The following is a 21,739-nucleotide window of genomic DNA, read 5'->3' as shown; positions in this document are numbered from 1 at the left end:
TATATGAACTTTAAAAAAAAATTTCAAAGCAACCTCATGTAAAACCAAAAGGCTGAGGACAGAACAAAAAGGAATTAATCATTCAAGGCCATCCATATTTTTGGCCTCCATAAGCTGAATGCAGAACTGATCTATCTTGGTTCCCCGTGCAATCCAAACTTCTTTCCTCCAGCCATAGTGCCTTGCTTCCTGACCTTCTTCATCCACGCTAAATCAAAAGATGCCACATCCCTCTTGTGGCTTCGCCGGGCCACTTTTTCGGATGCTCGCAGCAAAACCAACCCGATCACATGGCGCTGAAAGACGACCAGAGTGTTATCCGGCGCGGCCTGTAGCCCAGAAGTGGCACTTGAAGGATTTAGTGAGCTTTACTTGTCGACGGTCCTCTAGACTCGGTCCGTAAAAGCCTATGCCAAGTAAAACCTGGCATCTTCAAAGCGGCACAAGACTTCACCCGTTTTGCTCCACCAGACCACTGACGAACACTGATCTCCCTGGAAATTTCTGACTTCTGCATTAACTCTCAGTTTCAAGCCGCTCGATCGAGCTGAGATAAAAAGGAACGGGTTCTGTGCCATCTGCAATTTTCTTCCCTCCCCCCCCCCAACCGTTCAGCAAACACATTTCAAGGTGGCAGGCATGGGCAGTTCTGTAGTGCAGCCACGTATACACCTGTTGCCACTGCTCAGCAGAAGCAGTCGATGGCCATCTATCTTTTATGCAGCCAAGACATGAAAAATCCCGGGCAGTCTAGAAAAGGCCAGCGGCCCATGAAACCTGATTCTTCCCCCCCCCCCTACACCAAATTGATTATACGGGTATCCCAGCCCTGAAGAACCCCATAAATATTCCAAAGAGGATGCCAGGAGTCCAAAGCACTCTCGTATGTTTTTTTTTAACAAGGTGGGGAGCCAATGTGGATGGTGCAGAGCCGGTACCAGCACTGAACCAATGGGGTTGACTTCACAGCAATATCAGTTGTGTCTTGCGTATGTTTTTCCAATTAATTTCACCCCACCAAGCACGGTATTAGTGTACTAATATACACTAATACACATTATATATAAAAATAATGGTTGTCGCAGCAAACTAATTAGTATTTATTTTGCTTTCTTTGCAGAATGATAGTTTTGTTCCAGAAAGGCACAGATTCCCCCCACCATTTGAGGATAATGGGTTTTATAGTGCTTATTTCCCAGGTTTTGCAGGTGTTTCGTCTCGGACAGAGGCCTAGCTGTGGTTGTGGAAGAGTGCCAATGTCTAAGCCAGTGATGGCGAACCTATGGCACGCGTGCCACAGCTCCCACGCAAAGCCCTTTCTGCGGGCACATGAGCCATAAGTTTCCAGATCGCTACTCCCCACCCCCCGGTCACTGGCTTAGACCATTATATCTGCGATATGGCTTCAAAAGGAAGAAAAATTCTCGCCACCTGGAAACCTCATGCTTTCATCCAATATTCATAATATTTATTCAGTATCAGGCAGCCTTGTGCTTAGAAGATTGTACCTCCTAAGAGTTCCCAATACATTTCCAGTCTTGACGTAAGGCAACGCCTGGCGTGGACAAATCCTGAATCAGCTTTAATTTCCAATTCTGTTTATTAACTGGAAGAAATCTCTCCCCACCCCCCACTTTCCCCATTCCTTATCAATAAGAATGGTGAAGTCCAAAGCAAACCCACCACCCCTCCTCCTTCTACCACCACTCACTGCAAGGTGCTATTCGTTCCTAAAATATTTAACAAAAATAATAATTAAAAAAATAGTTTTACGTTCTTTTTAGGAGTCAAACGTCATTTTTTCCTCTCCAGTGTCTCTTGATAGGCTATAAATCTTCTTAAATTCAGTTTTACATTGTCAAGCACACATAGCTGGTCGATGCTGTAGCACCCTTTCCCTTCTTTCCGCATCTGCAAAATTTAAAATAAAAAAAGTGTGTGGTGGAATCCGTACACCCTTAAGACCTTCTGCAAGAGATAAGAGCCCAAAACACCCAATTAAGGGAACTGTTTTGTTCCAAAAAGGGTGAAATGCTCTCAAATGCCTAAATCCAACTGCTAGCCCAAATCAGAACAGATGGATGCACAGAACGTCCAATCAGTGCTGACTAGCTACAGAATCATTGATTCAGGCCAGTATCCTGATCAGTACTTATATGGATAAAGTTCAAACTGCAGACGCTGTGGTATTTCTGTCGAGGTGTTGGTTACACCCAGCCCCATGCATGGCCAAGCGTTTTGTGGGCTGAAAGCCAGAAGTAACTAGAGTAGGACCATTGAATCAGAGGGAATTTGGCAAGCCAGCTCCCCTGTAAGTGCAATGGATTCAGTGGCCCTCCTCCAGTGGCTACTACTGGATTTCAGCCACTAGATTCCAGCACAAACTAATTTATATTTATTTTGCTTTCTTTGCAGAATGATATTTTTGTTCCAGAAAGGCACAGCCATTCCCCCCACCGCCCATGTGAGGACAATGGGCTTTGTAGTACTTATTTCCCTGGTTTTGCAGGTGTCAAAGAGAGAGAGAGAGAATAAATGACAACTATGAAAAAAAAAAACAATCTTTGAATACAAACCAAAGAAAATTGTTCAGGGGTTGTTCCGTCCTTCTCATTAACTTGTGCAAAACTGAGTAATTTACACAAATTTCCATCAGCATGTGTAACACTCAGGATTAGGGAAGGCTCCTGGAGGGTGGAAGGGCACTGAACTGTGGTTTGGCTGACAAACGAACCACCAACCTGGCGATTCGTGCCCATCTCTAGTCAAGAGCTGGCTTTGCCTCCTGACACCTTCACAAGCTTTCCAAGCCCCTTAACGTTCCCCCCTCTCATATTGATCCAATATGCTCACCCGCGATTTGAAAACGGGCTGGAATTCCTTAAGTACATGGAGCAGTTTTATTTGCTCGGCTGCTCTTTCGGCTTCCCTGCCGTCGGCGAAAACATCGAAGAGGGCGTCTAGGGCTTCTCCAACGACCACGAGGGAAGGGTCTTTGGTTGCAACGTCAAGGAGGAATTTCCCGATCATCTGGAAGGACACAAAAGTAACACATGCCACAAAGCAGCTCAGCGGTCTTTCAGATACCACAGTGGCGGCTAAAGGCTCAAAGAGAGAGGGGCCATCCAAGTTTTACCTTTAGCGTTTCCACCGTGTCCTCCACTTTCGCAAGAACGCTACCTGCGATCCCTAGGATGCTCACGACATTCACACGGACGCTGATGTTGCTGCTGTGAATTCCGGCTTCGCACAACGTCATGAGCTGCTCAGGGGTCAGGCACTGTGTAAAACAAGGTTTGAAAAAGGGAAGGAACAATAGCCAGGGAAGGGAGGGAGGGAGAAAGTGGAATCCTTAAGCTTAGTGGATATTTTGCCATAAATTAATTTGGGGGAGAACAGGGTGGAGGAGCCAATCATCTCACCTGCGGTATGTTATTGGACGCCAACTTTTGCAAAAGAGCTCTCAAGGCACTGGTTACTGCTTCCAGAAACTCCACCTCTTTTGAAAATTCTGATCAAAAGTAAAAATAGTTTTTTTTAAAAAAATAAAAACACTAAATTCATGCAGCGTTCAAGACACCAGTTTTAATGAGAATGGACACATTGGACCAGGCTGAAATGTGTTTCGGTTTTCAGACCCCTTGCCTTCCAGAAATTCAGGGTTTGCTCGTTCACTCCTGCAATCTGGACCCACCTCCTAACCCTCCAGCAAATGCTTGTTAAGGATAATTTAACTGCTCTTAGCAAAAACACCACCACCAACAAGGTCGTTCTAATGGTCACTGTCACACTTCCTGGAATCCTCCTTACTGAGGGAACAGAGTTTGCCAAGACCTGCTCCATGGAAAGGCAAAAAAACTGGAACCTCGTCCATCGCCATGAACAGCTAAAGTATCTCTCTACAGCAGTGGTCGGGGAACGGGTAAATTACCCCAAATGGGTTAAAAGTGAAAATCCTGGGGTAATGAGCAGAGTACCACCCCTCCCTCCCACCCTCTGCAGCCAAACCTCAAATTGTAAGCCACCTCTCCCTGTTACTTCCTCATTGCAGCAGGAACTTGTAAATCCTCTGTTCTTTCAGAGATCGGAGATAAGCCTGCTTGATTGGCTACAGCTAAGGTTTAGCCCCAAGCAGGAATGAAGGGGTAGGGAGAAGGCAGACGCTGGGGGAACCCAGCATGAAATGTCCTCAAATACTCACCAGGCTGAGAAAAAATCAACTGGGACAGGTGCTGTGAGAGTGACTGAAGCACGGATGCTCCCCCGAGACAGTCCATGTCGGACACCAGCAGGATGTTGTGGAGGCAGGTGAGGGCTCTGTACTGAACCATGTTCAACCTGGAACAGCCAGAACAGGACATCCTGTCGAGTGCCGTAAACCATCCACACTAAGCCCATCAAGGATGCAAACAGGAACTGTGCCACCATAAACAGCTGCCGTGCACTGAGTCAGACCACTGATCCATACAGCCAAATAGTGTCCACTCTGACTGGCAGCTTCTTTTGAAGGTTTCAGGCAGGCTCTTTCCTGCCCCACCTGGGGATCCCTGGGTCTGAATCTGGGGCGTTCTGTGTGCAAACAAGGTGCTCTACCACTGATGCAACGACCCACCGCCTCCACCCACATTAAAAAACATGAGGCAAATGAGCGAACACCTACTTTTTAACCAGTGGCTTCCAAGCAGAATGGTGAGTACAGATGTCAACAGCAATACCGTTGGGGAAAGCTGTTTTTTCAAGTATCTAGGGAGGAAAAGGAGCAATTCCACGTCATCACATCATTATGATTGTTACGATTCTTATTTCATTGACCATGGGTGTGCATTTTAAGAAGTAAAAGACTTCTAGCAAAAGATGGTGAGTAGAGATCTATTTCTAGTTTAGGAAAACTAAAAGGCCAGGCAGGCCTTTCTCCCTCCCGCACAAGGGAGATATCCAGAAGGACCTGCAGGCTTCAAAATGGATACAGTCCACCCCAAATTACGGGATGACAGTGGGGTTCTACCTTCTTCGGCACAAGGTGGTTCATGAGGGCTGTGTGAACCTCCGCCGACAGGCACAGGGGAGACAGCAGCTTCCCCTCTTCCTCAAGGTTGTTTTCGGTAAAGGTATCGCTTTCATCGCTGCTGGATAATTCCTCCCACTCGTCATCGGAAGGATCTGGGAAAACAGAATCCAGTCAGCCGAAATTCTAGGAACTCAGAATCACCACAGCTCCTTTTAAATTGTTATTGTCGGGACTGTATTTCTGGGTGCAATACACCATTGAGTCTGCTGTTTCGACTTTCACATGGTAGAAAGAAACAACAGAAGAAGGGAAGGGGAGTTGAGGGGGAACAACAAAAAACGTAACCGATTGTTCCAGCTACTCACTACGAGAAATTAGCCGGAATCCAATTGCAAAATACTATGCACTTAAGAGAAAAATTTTCCCTTACATTTTTCTCTTCTTTATTTAAACTTTCTTTAAAAATTGTTTTCACTTATAATGCTTGCCAAGACTCACCCGGCTACCGCCTTCTACAAGGGAAATGGGGTCACTGATTTTGGCCGTTTTCCAGCTGGCTGTCTCACCCCCGGGGGGCACAACCGAGTGTGTGACTGGGGGAATGGGTAGGTCCGAGGGCGTGACAGCCAGCGGCCACTATCACGTGCTAAGGACGCCACTCTGGGTTTGTGCTGGCCAGAAACCCAAGAGGATTCTGGCCAGTGCGTGTGTGTGTGTGTGTGTACCTCCCACTCAAGCATTACAGCAGTTTGATTACCACTTTAATTGCCATGCCTGCCGCCTACAGAATCACGAGATTGTAATTTGGTGAAGTAATTAGAATTAATGGTTAGCTGGGAGATTCTGGGAGCTGTAGATCAAAAAAGGTAATCTTACTAAGCTCTTGCTAGCACCAGATGAACAAAACAGCCACACCGACCTTCATTGCAGCACATATTCACGATGACTTCCAGAGCAGTCTGCTGAGCCAGAAGCAAAGCCGTCGCCTGTTTCACTTCCTGGTTGCTGTTCTACAAAGCAAAGGGTGTAAGAATCTTCCTTATGCCGGATTCAACTGCTGGCCCATCCAGACTAGTTTTGCCCACTCCAGAAAGGCCGCAGTTTTCAAAGTCTCTGTTAATCTTTCCCATTATCTGTTACTAGGGCCCTTTTTTGACTGGAGATGCTTAGGAGTCACCCGGAATATCCCACCTACACCGAGGCGGGCTATCCCAGGTATGAAATCTTTCCGTAATGGGCTGGGCCTAGTTGGAAAGAATTATGAGGAAATATTTAGAATTGCCCATCTGAGTACAGTAGTATCTTGTATAGCGCTGTCCCGTTTAGCGCTGTTTCACTACAGCACTCATGCTCTGGTGTCCATTTTCTGGTGCTGGACGGGGAGGGGGGGGGGTCCAGGCTAACGAGTTGTGACTCTTCCTTAGAGTAACAAGTTGTAACTCTTCCTAGAGTAACAAGCCGCAACCCTTTCTAGAGTTACAAGTTCTAACCTCCAGAGCAGAAATCATTTTCTACCAACCTGGTCTGAAATATGCAGCGTCACTTACTGGGAGGAGATCCGACACGTCGTTTTCCCGTTTGACTATGTCTTTAGGCACGTCCTCCTCCATCTCCTCTTCTTCATTAAGCACCGAGTTCTCACCGTTGCCTTGGTGCTCTTCTGCATCCAACTGGGCTGAGCTTTTCAACCGTTCGGCTTCCGCTTCCTTCATTGAAATAATGGTCTCGCCTGCGTCGATAGCTAAACATTCTGAAAAAATCTTCAGAATGGCGTTCACGGTACTTGCCTGGCTGCCAGCAGGCAAGGTGCTCTTTATATTCCAGGTGACACCTTTAGTAAAAAGGAGATTAAAGACAGAGGTCAGTCAGCCTTCAAGCCTCTGACGTCGTAACATGGCAGGGCAACACAGAAGATGCAGTGGCTAGCTTGATCCGCTCTTGTCCACAAAAGCTCACATTAAAATATAGAAGTTGGTCTTTAAGGTATCACATTTCTTCCTTTTTTTTTTTTTTTTTGCCAGTTCGATCCTTACACACACCCTTGGGCACATTTACCCGGGCACACCGTCAACTTATTTATTTATATGACGCCTCCATTTTCCAACAAGTGCTTTAAGGACCTAGCAAGCATAAGCACAGGTTAAGAATGTCATCTCAATTCCACGTTAACTAAAACACAGAAATGGAAGATACAGATGGCATGAGATGGTTTACACCTCTTTGAAACTGTGACCCGGAAGACCTGGGGTTCAAAGGTCCATTCGGGCGTGAAGCTCACGACATGAACCTGGGCCAGTAACACTGTCACCATCTGATCTACCTCCAAAGGGGTGTTAGAAGGAGCAAGCCGGAAGGAGGAGCGTTGTATAGGCTGCCTTGCTCTCACTGGAGAAAAGGCAGGATACAAAGGTTAAAAAGTAAGAAAGAGAAAGAATGTGCTTACAGACCGAAATGCGGCCAGAGTTTCCAAGAGGGTCTACTTCAAGATGGCAGAGAATCAGCCTGACATCTACGTGGGAGACTTATTCTGTATTGCTCGATACCCCGAACGCAGCATGAAACCCTACCTGCCACCAGCGTCCGCAGAAGGATGTGCTCCATTGCTTTCTCCGATGACGCCATGACGGTTTCCAGCACCTGATGCTCTGACGCGCCAAAGGCAGAAAGCAGATCCGGGTTCTCTTCTGTGACGGCCTGTAAACAGGACGCTGGGGAGACCGGAGAAACAACAGAGGGCCTTCAAATCCTGCCCACTGTTTTCAGCACTAGGGCAGAGGGTTCTTGCTGTGGTGACGGGACAGGCCCTCGGGCCTTGGCGGAAGACCTCAAACTGCAGGTGGGCTCAGTTCTCGAAGATGCTGATCAGCAACCTGCAGCCTCCCTGAGGAGTCCTGCCCACTATCGTTGGCCCACCAGGGCAAAGGCTGCCGTTCTCCAAAGGAGTGGGCATTAAGATCCTCCAGACCCCACATTCGGAGAGGAAACTGAGGGGCTTTTCCAATCTAGGCCCCACTTATGGATGCCAGTAACATGGGTTTGGTGTGAGACACTGGCACAGAGACTCCTATTCGCCTGCTTTTTTTCAAAAGTATTGTTATTGGTGTGGCTGTTTATCATCCCGCTGGCTGGATAGCTCAGTGGTTTAGGTCTCTGGCTGCAGAGCCAGAAGTTCAATTCCCCACTGGGCCTCTGGCGAAGAGAGCCAGCCTGGGTGGCCTTGGGCAAGCTGCCCACTCCCAGGGTGCCCCCTAGAGGAAGGGGATGGTAAACCACTTCCGACTCTTCTCTACCTGCAAACCCCTGAAAAGGATTGCCAGAAGTCAGATTTGACTTGACAGCACATGATTATTATCACTATTTATTGTCTCACACTGTTTTCAGCTCTGGAGTTGTTTGATTTGATAATAAGGTTGCTTGTACAACACGGTGGCTGTGTTTCAATTCCCCCCTCCCCATATGCCAATCTGCAATGTTTGGAAAACACAGTAAAAGCAGGACACCCATTTATGAAACCACCACCACCCGAATTGCCAAGTATTTAGTTTATAGACTGCTGTGGCTGGCAGATTTAACAGACAGCTCCCTCCCAGTCAGAAATGCCGGGTAAGGCCGGGGGTGTGTGGTCAGTTACCCTGGGAAGAAAAGGGGGGGCTATCGGTCATTTCCCTCGACTTACCCACTACAATAGCAAGGTCCACACTTGTATGAAATCTCTTCAGATACTGCAGCAGGATTTCCAGGCAGCCTTCTCTGTTGAATATAGACACTGCCGTGCTGTTGCACTCGCTAAAAGTTGAGCAAAAGGAATTTTTAGCAAACGGACCCACACATGTCCATCGAAAGATCTGTTTAGGATTTAGAGGGCAGAAGGCTATCAGTGTTGGTGTAACATGGAGGCCACTTAGTAGGGCGAACTGATACATTGGAATGTGTCTCAGGCACCTGCCTGCCTGCCTGCCTGAGCAACCAAGGTGTGCCCCAGCACCTCCTCAATTAGCGGCATTTAGCCACAGCGGGTTTCGTATATCTAGTGTGAAGGCCAACAAGATTCCACCTATTGTTTCTTATATTTTTGGAGAAGAGGGAGGGAGGGAGACGTACAATAAAGGTTCCACTTTAGGAGCCTCGTAGCACAGAAGTTAAACTGCAGGACTGAAGTCCAGACTCTGTTCACGATCCGAGTCTGATCCTGATGGATTCAGGTAGCTGGCTCCAGGGTGACTTAGCCTTCCACCTTTCCAAGGTTGGTAAATTCAGCACCCAGCTTGCTGGGGAAAGGGGCAATGCGTCGCCTGCAATAACGATGCTGTAAACCACCCAGAGAGTCCTTTAAGTGCTATGGGGCGGTCTATAAGCAGCACACTTGGCTTTGCGTTACCATAGGACAGAGCCACAACAGTTACAGTAGTAACAAAATGCTATATTATAGAGTCATTTCAAAGACGGGTCTTTAGCCACTATCATCATCACCCAAAAAGTGCTTTGATAGGTTTTTTATTAAATGAACAGTGGTACAAATGCTATTAAAATGTAGGGAGGGAGGGAAGGATAGACAGAGAGAAGGAAGGAGGGAGGGAAGGAAGAAAGGGAAGAGGGAGGGAGGAAGGATAGAAGGATAGACAGAGAGAAGGAAGGAAGGAGGGAAGGAAGCTGTAGCTTACCAGACATTCCAAAGCAGGTTGACCGCCTCGTAGGCGATATTTTCAAAGTAGTTCTTGTTGGTGTCTTTGGCTTCTTTCAGAGAACCGTTGCTTTCCTCAAGCCCTGCCCGGCACTGATTTTATATATATATATTAGCACAAGTGGTGGAAGGAAACAAGAACAAATCAGGATGAATCAGAGCACACCTGATGGTTAAAATGCCAGTAAGCGGCAGATTTCCCTAAGAGCGGCACGCCAGTGGTGTCACTCATCTAGGCAAGGCGGGGTCTCTCTTTCCAAGCCTCCAAGGGCAGGCTTGTTTCACAAACCAGAACTTCAAATAATGCCAAAAATAACTCCCCGTTTGGTTGCTGGCGCCGTCCATGCAGTGAATTTAGTTTTGGTTCCTAGGGCGACAGCTCCACAGGTGCTTTTACACCAAAGGTGACATGGGCCGGATTCAAACCAAGATCCTCTTGATTCTCCGCTCAGCTTTTTAAGCACTACGCTACGTACCTCTTTCAATAAAGCTACCAGGGGGGTCATGACATCTTTGGTCACCATGTCATCGCACACCTCAAACCCTCCACAAGCGCTGAGGTTTCTGTAAGAAAACAAAAAATCTTCTGATGAGAAGCTTTGTGTGTGTGCTTTCTCCCCTAAACGTAGCATCATATTTACCTTCAGAATCAGTAATCACAAAATTAGCAATTACAGGCATGATGGAGAACTGTAACTAAAACTGGGACAAGCCCCTTAAATGATTTGAAAAACAGACATATTTCCCTTGGGTGGTGCAAAACTGTTGGTAAAACTAAAGACTCTTAATATTTACAGAACTTGGAAAATAACTTCTTCGGATGACAGCTTTTGGAATTCCCCAGCCAGCGTGGCCTGGGAGTTTGAGTACAACTGAAAATTACAGTGGTGCCTCGCTTGACGACGTTAATTCGTTCCAGCGAATCGCTGTAGAGCGAAAACGTCGTAAAGCAAAATAAAAAAGCCCATTGAAACACACTGAAAGCTGTTCAATGTGTTCCAATGGGCTGAAAAACTCACCGTCCAGCGAAGATCCTCCATAGGGGTGGCCATTTTCGGTGCCTATAAAGCAGGGAATCCGTCCAAAAACACAGCGGGGAGCCATTTTGAGCAGCCAGTGGCCATTTTGAAACCCCAACGATCAGCTGTTTTGATCGTCATAATGCGAAGAATCGGTTCCCGAAGCAGGGAACCGATTGTCGCAAAGCAAAAAAAACTCCATTAAAACATCGTATCGCAATCGCAATTGTGATTGCAAAAACATCATCGTGAAGCGGATTCATCATTATATAGGGTAATCGTTAAGCAGGGCATGACTGTATCTTCCCAAGCTCTGGATATTTAAATTATGGTTTGGCATGGTTGCCAACAAGCCTCTCCAAAATAATAATAATGTGTATCTGGCCTTCAGCTTTAAATCTCATAAACAAGACGTTAGGGCAAAGAACAGAGAATGAAAAGGAGATATGTTGCATGCCTCTGTGTGTGCTAGCATGTCCAGTGGGAAAGAGGGATGAGAAATGATATGAGTTGTCATTCAAAATATATTGGCAGTTGTGTAAAACTGGGCCAGAGAGGGAATAAGTGACAATCTCCCTCCAGAGGGAGAAATTATTGGCCATACTCGGTAGTGTCATAGCCCAACTCCCTAAAAATGTGATTTTCGCCATCTCCGGAATCAAATAGGTGGACTTTTTGGTTTGATCTGGGAAGATAACTCTTGCCTCCTCATGCTTTCCCAGCCAAAAGCAGCATGCAAGATACGGGGGACGTGTTAGCTGAAGACTCTGGGACAGAACAGGGTCTTCTGAAACATTTCCTTCCTCCAGTCTGCTTTGCCCCCCCCCCTTTTTTTAAACTCACCGGAGAGCTCCCGTTGCAGTTTCTCGAACGGCGAGGCTCGCATCCAGCAGCATCGGACCCAAACACCGGACGACATCTCTTTGCACAAAAGCGGGGATTGTTTGCTTCTGCTGCAAGACTTTGGAAATGCTGGCGCAGGCAAATTCTCTCACGTCAGCGCTGGGGTGCTGGAGCTAAAGAGAGGCAGAGAGGGAGGGAGGGAGAGATTAGAAAGCCAGAATGAGGAGGTTACACCAGTCGGGCACGCAGATGATGCTCTGGGTCGCAGAATCACAATCCCTTTGCTCCTCGCTACAAAATGACAGAACGGTAGAGTTGGAAGCTCTCCGGTGATCACCAAGTTTCCAACCTTCGGTCAACCCAAGTCTTCTTGAACTGCAACTCCCAGAAACCTCCAGGCAGCACCGCTGATGGTGAAGGCGTCTGTCTGGAAATTACGGTCCAAGAATACTTGGGCAACTCAAGGTTGGGAACCACTCCTGTTATCTTACCAAGGAAGGAGAGCCAACAGTTAAAGCATCCCTAGCAAACAGCCAACAATCCTTTGGCGAAGGAGAATCCACCCACTTTCAAGGCAACTGCGCCAGTTCTCATGGACTCCTCCTAAAATTTAGTTGGAACATCTCTCTTATTTCGTCGTCTAGATCCGTTGGTTCAGAGACTGACCTCAGGAGCAGCAGACGACAAACGTGCTCCACCTTCTCTGCGATAATCCTAACAAGGATCGCACGCCACCAAGTCGGTTGTGCCTGAAGGGTTTACCGAGGCAGATGGTCCTCAACAATGCTTTATTTATCCTCTTCTTCTGGGGCCACTCCAGAGACTATGCAGTTTGTCCAAGGCTATCCAGGCTGGCTTTCGTCCCGGGAGACAGAGCGGGAAATCAAACCGGGGGGGGGGGGGGAATTTGAGAACCAAGGTTGAAACTTCGACCTACCAAGCTTGGGATCTCAACAGACCCCAGCTTTGCACAAAGCTCATGTGAAAGAGCTCCAGATTTATCAGCGAGACTATAACTCTCTTCCCCCCCCCCCCTTATCCTTAAAACAACCACCTTGTGAGCAAGTTCAAGATCACCTGCGGCCGAGGAGGGGCCATTTGAACAAGGAATTCCCAAGCCTTCATCTCACACTCCAACGGCTAACGACACCTTGGTAGAAAAGGTGGCCGGAGGCGTAAGATCTTATATTTTACAGCTGATAAGCGTTTGCACCTATTAGGGGGCTTCACCCCAAGGGCAGTAAAGGGAACCGCCTCCCAATAGGTTTACTCACAGGTAGGGGGTACTCGTGGGCTAAGAAAGCACGACTGGAGTGGAGTGCACCTTTGCTTCCTAGGCAGACGAACCAACCCAAGGAAGTCAATAAAGAACATACAGGTATTTTTTTTTGGGGGGGGGGATGTTGTCTGTGAATTGAACCCCGTCTGGCTTCGGAGGAGCGCCTGAATCAAGCACCGCGCCCGGTTTAGAGAATCTGGCTCTCCTATCCAACCCCAGGGGTTTGGGGTTTAAGCCGGCCTCTGGCTGCGGAGCCGGAGGTTTTGGGGGGTTCGATTCCCCCACTGGGCTTCCTTGGCAAGGGCTGGACTCCGTGATCCAGAGGGTCCCTTTCCAGCTCTGCTGTTTTAAAATGATGATGATGATGATGATGATCACGCTTTTGCAAGGCTGTTACAGAGCTCTCTGCCCCTCCCTCCCAAAGCAATGGACAAACAAGTACGAATGAACCCTGCAAGAAAAAAAGTCCGGCACAGAAGCCTTCCCGCCTCTCCTCCCCCCCCCCCGAGGGCTTACTTTCTCCAGCAGCTCCGCGGCCGCGGAAGAGCCGCCTTCGCTGTCCCCGCCGCCCGCTCTTCCTCCTCCTCCTTCATCGGCGGCCCCGGCCTCGGGCGGCTTCTCGCTCCGGCTGCCGGTCGGGGAAAAGGGCGCCCGGCGGAACCGCTTGGCCCGGCTCTTGCCCATGACGGCCGCCCGCCCGCCCTTCCTCCGCCTCCCCGAGCAGCCTCCCGCGTGCGCGGCGGCGGCGGCGGCTGGGGCGCAGGCGCGGGGAGAGCGAGCGAGAGCTCCCGCCCCGGATGGGCGTGGGGCGGGCGGGCGGACGGGGGAGGCGGAGCGCGCGCCGGCTTCGGTGGCTCCGGGATCGGGCCTCCCCCTGGCGGGAGGGAGAGGAGGCAGGAGGAGGAGGAGGAGGAGAAGCGGGGGTGGGGGGAGAGATGGACCGGCTCGGAAAAGGGAGCCCCCCCTCTCCCGCCTGGAGGTGGCCAGGCCGGTGCAGGCCTGGAGGGGGGGGACATATTTATTTATTTATTTATTTATTTATTTATTTAATTAGATTTTTACCCCGCCCCTCTAGACTATGTCTACTCGGGGCGGCTTACATCGATAAAAACACATCAATATAACATGTATAAAATCACAAAGAATAGAATTACAATTGTGATACAGTATTACCAGGATGGCATGACTTAAAGAGAGAGAATACAGTATATATATAGAGAGAGAATATATGCCTTCCTGGACCCCCAGGAGAGAGAGAGAGAGCATCTCACAATGGCAAAACCAGAGTGTGGAGTGGCCCTTCCTCCTATGAAAAATCTCTTGTGTCTGTGGTTTGCCTGCAAAGAGAAGCCTGTGCCGCTTTTTTGTTTATTCTTTTTTTAAAAAAATAGCAGAAACCGTAGTGGTGGGAAATCCATCCCAGAATAAATCACTTCCAAAGCAGGACAAGCACATATTGGGGCAGATCGGCCAGAATGCCCACTCGGCGTGGTCAGCCACAACGTGGGCATCCAGGAAAGTGTCCGTTCAAGACGGTGGGTTCAGATTTGAGGCGTTCAAACCTCAAAAAAGTGAGACCGCACACATCCTGAGGTTTTGGGCCCCCCAAAAAAAGCCAAGACTCTGATTTACTAATGAATCTTAATTTGGGTTGCTGTTATTATTTTAAAAGGTTCTCCAGAATAATTAATTAATTAAATGCTCCTGAAATGCCTGTGGTCTTAAAATCGCCAAGAACTTTCCATCCTTCGTCTACATTCAAAAGAGAAAAATTCAGGGACTTGGATATCTTACACAAATCCTGAAACAGCACAAGTTTTCTATGCATTTCTGTAAGTGTTGAACTGCACAAATGAGCAGTTCTGACCACTACAATCAGACTTGATATTTAAAAGGGAACTTTTACAAATCTATCATTTGAGAAGCTTTTGGGATGTTCCATGTCCACAACAGTTTCACAGCCGACAGTTATACACTTGGTGTTTTTTTAAAAAAATGAAAACGTCCAATAAAGAATTATAAATAAAATATTTATTCAGTACACAATTGCTACAAAAATGTTTATCATCTGAAGACAAAGGAGAAGGAGCAAGAGATGCATAGAAGACTGGGAGAGCACAGGAATTTTATTGCTGTGATCAAATTAAAATTCATTATTGATGCAAGTGTAATTTTTGGTTGCCAGAACATTTGAGACACAATTGTCCTATGGATTCTTGAAGTGTGATATTCTGTACACAACAGTTGGGGTTATGGTCTCACAGTTTTTATATTCTTTCTAAAATAATTTCAAGAGCATTTTTTTTAAAAAAAGGCACGTCTAGGATTTAAAATTAAATTGCTCTTTCAAAGTCATGTTATAGTGGCTGCTATTTTCACTGTTAACACTTTTATGTAACAAGAGTAGATTCAGATTGTCGTTCAGCCTCTGCCCAAAAGGATTCCCCCCAACCAACCAACTGAATTATTTTTATATTTGTGGCACTTCTTTTGATCAAATAATTTGAAATTCAGCAATACTAGCTTTGTGGTTAAAAACTGCTCCAGTGTAAATTTCAAAAACAATACATCATTCTTATCTACACCAGAACTACTGTAGGTGAAACTAGACAAACTAAAATTAATGCCGGAAACTGGCATTATCAGCTGCATTAGGACAAAATGTGATAAGCCAGAATTCGAACTCATGGTTTATTCACTACTTGAGGTGTTTGTGGATGATGCTCAACACTCCCCCTTGGTTTGCTCCTGTCATTATCAGGAACTCGCCGGCAAGAAAAAGCTTAGCCTTGCATCCACCTAGCCCAACCCTGGCTTGTCATTCCAAAACAAGCTATCAACCGTAAACCAGGCTGAAACTTGGGGGTTTCTCAAGGAAGTAACAAGCCTGGTGGTCCCGTTGAGACACAAACTATGTTTTTCCTCCAGGAAACTGAAGCTCACAGTGATGGGAGAAGCCAAGGGTAAGCAATCCAGGAGAACAATGTGAGCCAGGAGTTCTGCTTCATCATCACTTTGTGGAAACAAGGGCAATGCATCTTACGTCACAAAGATTAAATTCACAGGTATAAAAGAGCTGGGACTCACTGTTGTTAAATAATTGCAGAAGTAAAAAAGCAACGAGAATGGCAAATTTAAGTACCTCTTAAAATACTGGTTCCGTTTTCTATTTACAGTGATTTGCATGTTATAAAAACAAATGAGGGTCATATTCTGCATAGAGGCAACCACCTGGTTGGTGGGGTGGCTAATACTTGAAAGGTAGGAGTGAAAGCACAGCACAGACAAGGCAAAAAGGTTCTGAATAAATGGGCCAGGTATTTCCTGCTTCCACCATCGATTTTTAAGATGCCTCCATGGAGATACATCCCACAGTCTTCAGTTTATTGAAGAAAAGTCCTTTTGTAAATGTTTGCATGGCAATGGAGATTGTTGAAGGAAGACTGTGGGTTACTGGACGTGAAGCCGGGGTTTCAATATTAATTTTCCAGTCTGTGGAGAAAAGAAAATACTTTTTGCTTCACAGCATTTCCCATGATGATGCCTTTATCTGAATTAACTCCCTTTCATCTACTTTAATTACTAGAAATGTGGTTTACAAGAGAATTAAACGGTCATTCGTTCTTTCTGAGTGCATGAGACTTATAATCCTAGTGTCCCAGAACATACCCCGTAAAATGTAAAATTAATAGGGGACCATTCCTGTCCCAATTGCTGTCACGTTCCTTTATGGTTTCACAAGATCCATTAAATTTCATGCCAGATACAGTAACAGATCTATTCCAGGGTAGCTACTTACATAATAACAGATACAGTTACAGAGACCCTATTAGAAAATCGGTTCTGCCTTATTTGGATTCTTTCAAAGCTTTCTTCCTCATGCATGACCGATCATCTGAAATCCACTTCCACTATTGGCAGAAAGAAGCAAGGAATGTGCAATGCAAGCTGCCAGAAGGGTGAGGCACTGTCTATGAGAAGGCTGGCAAAATGAGGAGAGGACAGGCAGAATCATTTGCTCAGCCCGTCCAACAAAATAAGACCTCTCTGACTTCTTTGAGACTTCTAGTTCCAACTCAAAACATCCAGCCAGGGGAAAGAGAGTTACTCACGTCATCACAAGACATGTTGTATTCTGCCAAGACTGTACGGCATCGAGCTGCTATGCTGTACGGCAGTGTCAAGGAAACATTACTAAACTCTACGGCTAAATTATATCCATATTCACATCAGCAAAGCAAATGGATGGAGGAACTTCATTAGGGGTTTCTGAGGAGCCCGAGTCAACTCCCCATAAGGCCAGATGCTCCAAAAAAGAGTTTGAAAAGGGATTGGGGATAGTGCTAAAGTAGCAATCACTTCTGCTTAACTTTCTGGGCATAGGAGGGTATAGTATTAAGTAATGGTCGCTCTTATTTATTTATTTAAAACATTTTCCCCTCTCCTTTCTCCTTAAAAAGAAGCCAAAGCCGCTTTAACAACTTTAAAAAGACAATATTTAAAAACTAAAAAAAAGTAAGTATAAAAATATTTTTAAAAGAATTAGACAAGTATTATATTTAAAACAGTGCTAAAATCAATACGAAGACATGTTTAAAACAGAGCACAACAATCCGTTGAAAAACCCTTCTCAGACCACCAGTAACAAAGGAAAAGCCTGCCTGAAGAGAAAGGTCTTTGCCTGCTCAAGGAAGAACAGAGATGGGGCCAGCCTAGCTTCCTGTGGGAGGGAGTTCCAGAGCCCTGGAAGCAGCCACAGAGAAGGCCCTCTCCTGTGTCCCCACCGAGTGCACAAAGAAAGGCTAAGACAATGAAGCCAAGGAAAGTGGGCAAGGCTTGGAAGACACCAGTGGAGCAGATGGACAGGCCTGGAGGACCACACCTGGCCCACAGGGCAGACTCAGGCCTCCCCATCTGTGCTCTCAGTGAAGACTTGTTTAGGTGAAATAACTGCCTATGAGCTTGGAAACATTACTGTTTTAATGAAAACTCCCAGACTTCTGCAGCCATCATGGCATCATTGGAGGATTCTGGGACTTGTAACCAACGTATCCTCTAAATTTCAGCCCCGCTGGGCAGAGCTCCACCTCTCTCACATGCAACTTCACCCCTGCGTGTGTGCGCAACTCTGCCTCCCCTGTTGCGAGCAGAACCTAACAGGAAGACAGCTGCGTGCAGGGAGGCAGAGATGTGCATGCATGCCCAGCGTAGCAGGAACTTTGCCTGTAATCCAAAAACGTGACTTTTCCCAACTTCTTATTAAAACACTGTGAAAAGGATACATTGAAGGTGCCACCACTCTTTTGTGTATTCCAGCAAAAAATAAGCCAATCAGAGTAATACAGCTGATTGTGAAGAATGGGTGATTCCACAGAGATGTGAAAAAAGAAACCTGGGAGAGAAATAATAACTGTCACAAATACCCTCTTTTAAAGAGATGACTGTCTCTTAAACATTTCAACCTTTGTTTTACATCACAACATCCAGCAATTGAGACATCATTTCTGTAAGCCTCAAGTACTTCTGTTCATAATAAGTTTTCTTCATCCAACAGAAGTTGGGTATCAGGATACCTACCTGCCCATTACTGACAAATGTTTCTTTTTCCCTGTCTTTTTTTCTTGAGAAAGCAAAGAGGCAAGAAGTGGCCAGAGAGTCATTAGGACAGGGATGAGAAACCTTAGTTCTGTTAAGGGAAATACTGTACCTTAAATTCAGATTAAAAGAAATTCAACAGAAATTTAAGAAAGATATTACCCACCTTCTGCGTTTCAGGATCTATTAGCCAGTTCCATGCACCAGTAGCTGTACAAACTGATACCACTATAAGAATTACTGACAGAAAATAAACATTTTAGAAACAACACATTTGCATAACATACAAATGATAACTTGCATGTATCACAAGAAAAGGAAAGTCTCTCATAGAGGACATAATAATTGACAAAGTCACATTCAGTACATGACATCATTAGGATTTTCCCTCCTTCAAACAGTGATTTGCGTATCTATCTCATTACTTCAATATCAAGTGCATTGGAAACCTTTTTCAATAAAATGTCTCAGGTCAGTTTGCAGATTTCTAAGCCTATGACATACTGCGTTCATTGATGAGTTGCGGGTGATCACGGAACAAAGGAAGGCTAATTGCCTTAGAGAAAGAACAAAGAAGTCGACAATGGATGTCCGAGCCAGGGGAACCTACAGGCAACGCCCTGAGAACTCTTTTATTGACTTAGCATGATTTACATAATATGTTGTGAGAGAGACAGATAGGATACTAGTTACCTAATAGTAACCAGGATTGGCTGAAATAACGCTTTGATCTTATGCTCTACCTCTAAGCGAAAGGGCAGAATAAGAGGTTACCCCGCCTGCTCGGAGCTGCCGCTTCCTGCCAGGAGTGTATGCACGTCCCTGGAACAGAATGCAGCTACAACCTTTAAGCAGAAGTTTCCCACAATGAATATTCATAGCAACAATTGCCTATTTTATTGCAAAGTATGACATTTCCCTAGAATCAACACAGATACATAGATTAACTGGCAGCCCAGTAGATAAAACACAGCTTTTCCATATATCCAGCTGAAAGGCATCTACCAGATTTCTGAAATCCAGAATCCAAATTCTGCACAGCTATATGCACAGATAAATCACTATCGCAAGCCTAGCCTATTTTGTAATATAATTCCAATTTTTTAAAAATCCTCATTTCTATTTATTCCATTAATAGGAACCCTGATTTAACTTTAGTTAGGTCCAAAACAAGCCAATCAGTTATGAATCTTGTTTATTTAAACAGACTACATTTAGTGTAAATTACACTCCTCAGTGTGAACAAAAGAGGAATACATTGTTAACAGACAGAAGAAGTGGATGTTTCACAGTCCTCTTCTCAATCTCTTGCCATTTGAGACTCCTGACTTACTTCTCCAGCGTCCAGTCGCTGGTTGTAAACAAGCTATATATTCAGTAAGCCTTCTTTCAAAAGCCTTGAGATCTGAAAGATATAGATGGAGAGAGCAATCGAATTAGCTATAGGGAACAACCTTAAGGATAAGATTCCTGATAGATAAAGATACTCCAGTCCTATTTTGATCAAAGCACTCATTCTGACCCAAATCCTGTTTTTCATTCCCATCCATGTGCTTCCCCCATACTTGGGAAGAAGTGGTGTAAAACTGCAGGTTAGCTCAGTGGTTTAGGTCTCAGAAAGATTGAACATATTACCATGCATAATACTCTACATTGATTCCCACTGTTTGCCATTCATATGGATAATGCCATTGTTACCCTGCCTAATAATTGCTAGTTCAATTAATTTCAGCTTGACCGTGCCTTTCCTGTGGTGACGAACCATGTTCACTTTATCCATTATCTACATCCTCACTTGGTGTTCATCATCACCATCCTCTTAGAACTGCAGAGCTGGAATTGGGGGGTGGGGAAGCTATGCATAAATATGACAGCCATACAGCCTTACTCTGATGTCTGAGGACAGAGACTAGATCCCCAAAAGCTCACCTTCAAATCTAATATTCACATTCAAATCGAATCTTTAAGGGTCCACAACGATTTTGTCTTCAAAACATTTTTTACCTCCCTTTTAAAATGTAAAATATTTTAATACCCCCTTTTAAAAAAGAAATCTGACAGGCTGGCAACCAAAGAGGTACAGCTCGCATCATGAGGGAGAAAAGTGTATTTCAATTAAAGGACACAGGCCGGCGTGGGCAGGTCCGAATCCTGTGTGCTCCCCCCACCGACCCCTCGCCTCAGCCCCTCTTTCTGAGGGGAATAAAGGCCCTTCTCTTGAGGGGAGGCCTCGGCCTTCCCGGCCTCGCCTCCCTCAGAAGGAGCCTCCGAATTACCTTCTGCCTGTTCCAGCGAGTTCATGGCGAGAGGCAGGGCCTCCGGCGAACCTCCGGCCCCGCTCGGTCCAAAGCCCCGGCCCCCACCACCCACCAAAACCGCCGCCGTCTGTCCCTGCAGCGGCCAGACCCTCCGAGCTTCCTTCACAGAAGCTCAATCATCGCCGCTTTCTATTGGATCGTTTCCGCCGCGATCGAGCAAGCCTCCTTTTGATTGGACGGTCGGCCGGGAGGGCAAGAAGCCGCGAGAGAAGAAAGGGCAAAGTAGGAGGCGCATGCGTCGCTTGGAAACACGGCCAGGCGATTTGTCAGTTTGCTCAAGAAGCTTTGCTCCTCTGAGCCTCCGTGTTCAGAGTTCTTAGACTACAACTCCCAGAAATCCTGGTGAGCACAGCTGGTAGTGAAGGCTTCTGAGAGTTTTTAGTCCAGGAACATCTGGAGATGTTGGGAACTGATGTTTTAGAAATACATGTTAGTAGCCATGTTAGTCTGTGCAAACATTACAGGTTAAACTCAAAAAAATAAAATAATAAATGAAAAAGACAAAAACATGGCGGCACATTAAAGACTGTTATTTATTTATTATTTCTTTAAAATATTTCTTACTCTGCCTTTCTTCTTGAAAATCACCCAAGGCAGCTTAGAACAATTAAAGACAGTACAGTGGTGCCTCACTTAGCGATGTTAATCCGTTCCGGAAAAAACATCGCTAAGTGATTTAATCGCTAAGCGATTGTATTTGAAGTTGAAAACAATGAGTATACAATGGTTGTGAACATAATTAAAAGATTGTATTGAAAACAACAAACAGTAAATAACGAGGCATCTTGTATCATTAACAGGCAATATTAAGGCAAAGATCAATAGGTATACAATTTTTTAAAAAAAAGTCACTCTGAGAAATGGAAAACACAAAACTGGAGTATGCAAATAGTATTAAAAAACTAAGCTCATGGCCACTGGTCCCATCACCTCCTGGCAAATAGAAGGGGAACATATGGAGGCAGTGACAGATTTTACTTTCTTGGGCTCCATGAT

At 45.8% G+C, this 21,739-nt stretch overlaps 2 protein-coding genes across 2 annotated transcripts; both read right to left on the bottom strand.

The window, feature by feature from the left end:
- Positions 1-1,443: 1,443 nt before the first annotated feature.
- On the bottom strand, positions 1,444-13,592 carry HEATR3 (HEAT repeat containing 3). Its single transcript, XM_072980887.2, has 15 exons — positions 13,347-13,592; positions 11,552-11,724; positions 10,166-10,253; positions 9,670-9,782; positions 8,685-8,794; positions 7,576-7,716; positions 6,556-6,839; positions 5,928-6,018; positions 5,006-5,160; positions 4,661-4,743; positions 4,202-4,338; positions 3,423-3,511; positions 3,137-3,280; positions 2,854-3,030; positions 1,444-1,911 (listed from the first exon to the last, which is right to left on the bottom strand). Exons 1-15 carry the CDS (start codon positions 13,512-13,514, stop codon positions 1,795-1,797), a joined length of 2,070 nt encoding a protein of 689 aa, XP_072836988.2. The 5' UTR covers positions 13,515-13,592; the 3' UTR covers positions 1,444-1,794.
- Positions 13,593-14,841: 1,249 nt separating this feature from the next.
- On the bottom strand, positions 14,842-20,856 carry CNEP1R1 (CTD nuclear envelope phosphatase 1 regulatory subunit 1). Its single transcript, XM_020807575.3, has 6 exons — positions 20,702-20,856; positions 19,759-19,830; positions 18,592-18,665; positions 18,113-18,222; positions 16,943-16,997; positions 14,842-16,322 (listed from the first exon to the last, which is right to left on the bottom strand). Exons 1-6 carry the CDS (start codon positions 20,724-20,726, stop codon positions 16,281-16,283), a joined length of 378 nt encoding a protein of 125 aa, XP_020663234.1. The 5' UTR covers positions 20,727-20,856; the 3' UTR covers positions 14,842-16,280.
- Positions 20,857-21,739: the final 883 nt, after the last annotated feature.

The sequence above is a fragment of the Pogona vitticeps genome, chromosome 10, assembly GCF_051106095.1.
Source record: "Pogona vitticeps strain Pit_001003342236 chromosome 10, PviZW2.1, whole genome shotgun sequence".
Lineage (NCBI taxonomy): Eukaryota > Metazoa > Chordata > Lepidosauria > Squamata > Agamidae > Pogona > Pogona vitticeps.
Note: the sequence above shows the minus strand (reverse complement) of the source record. Positions and strands in the feature narration are given on the sequence as shown.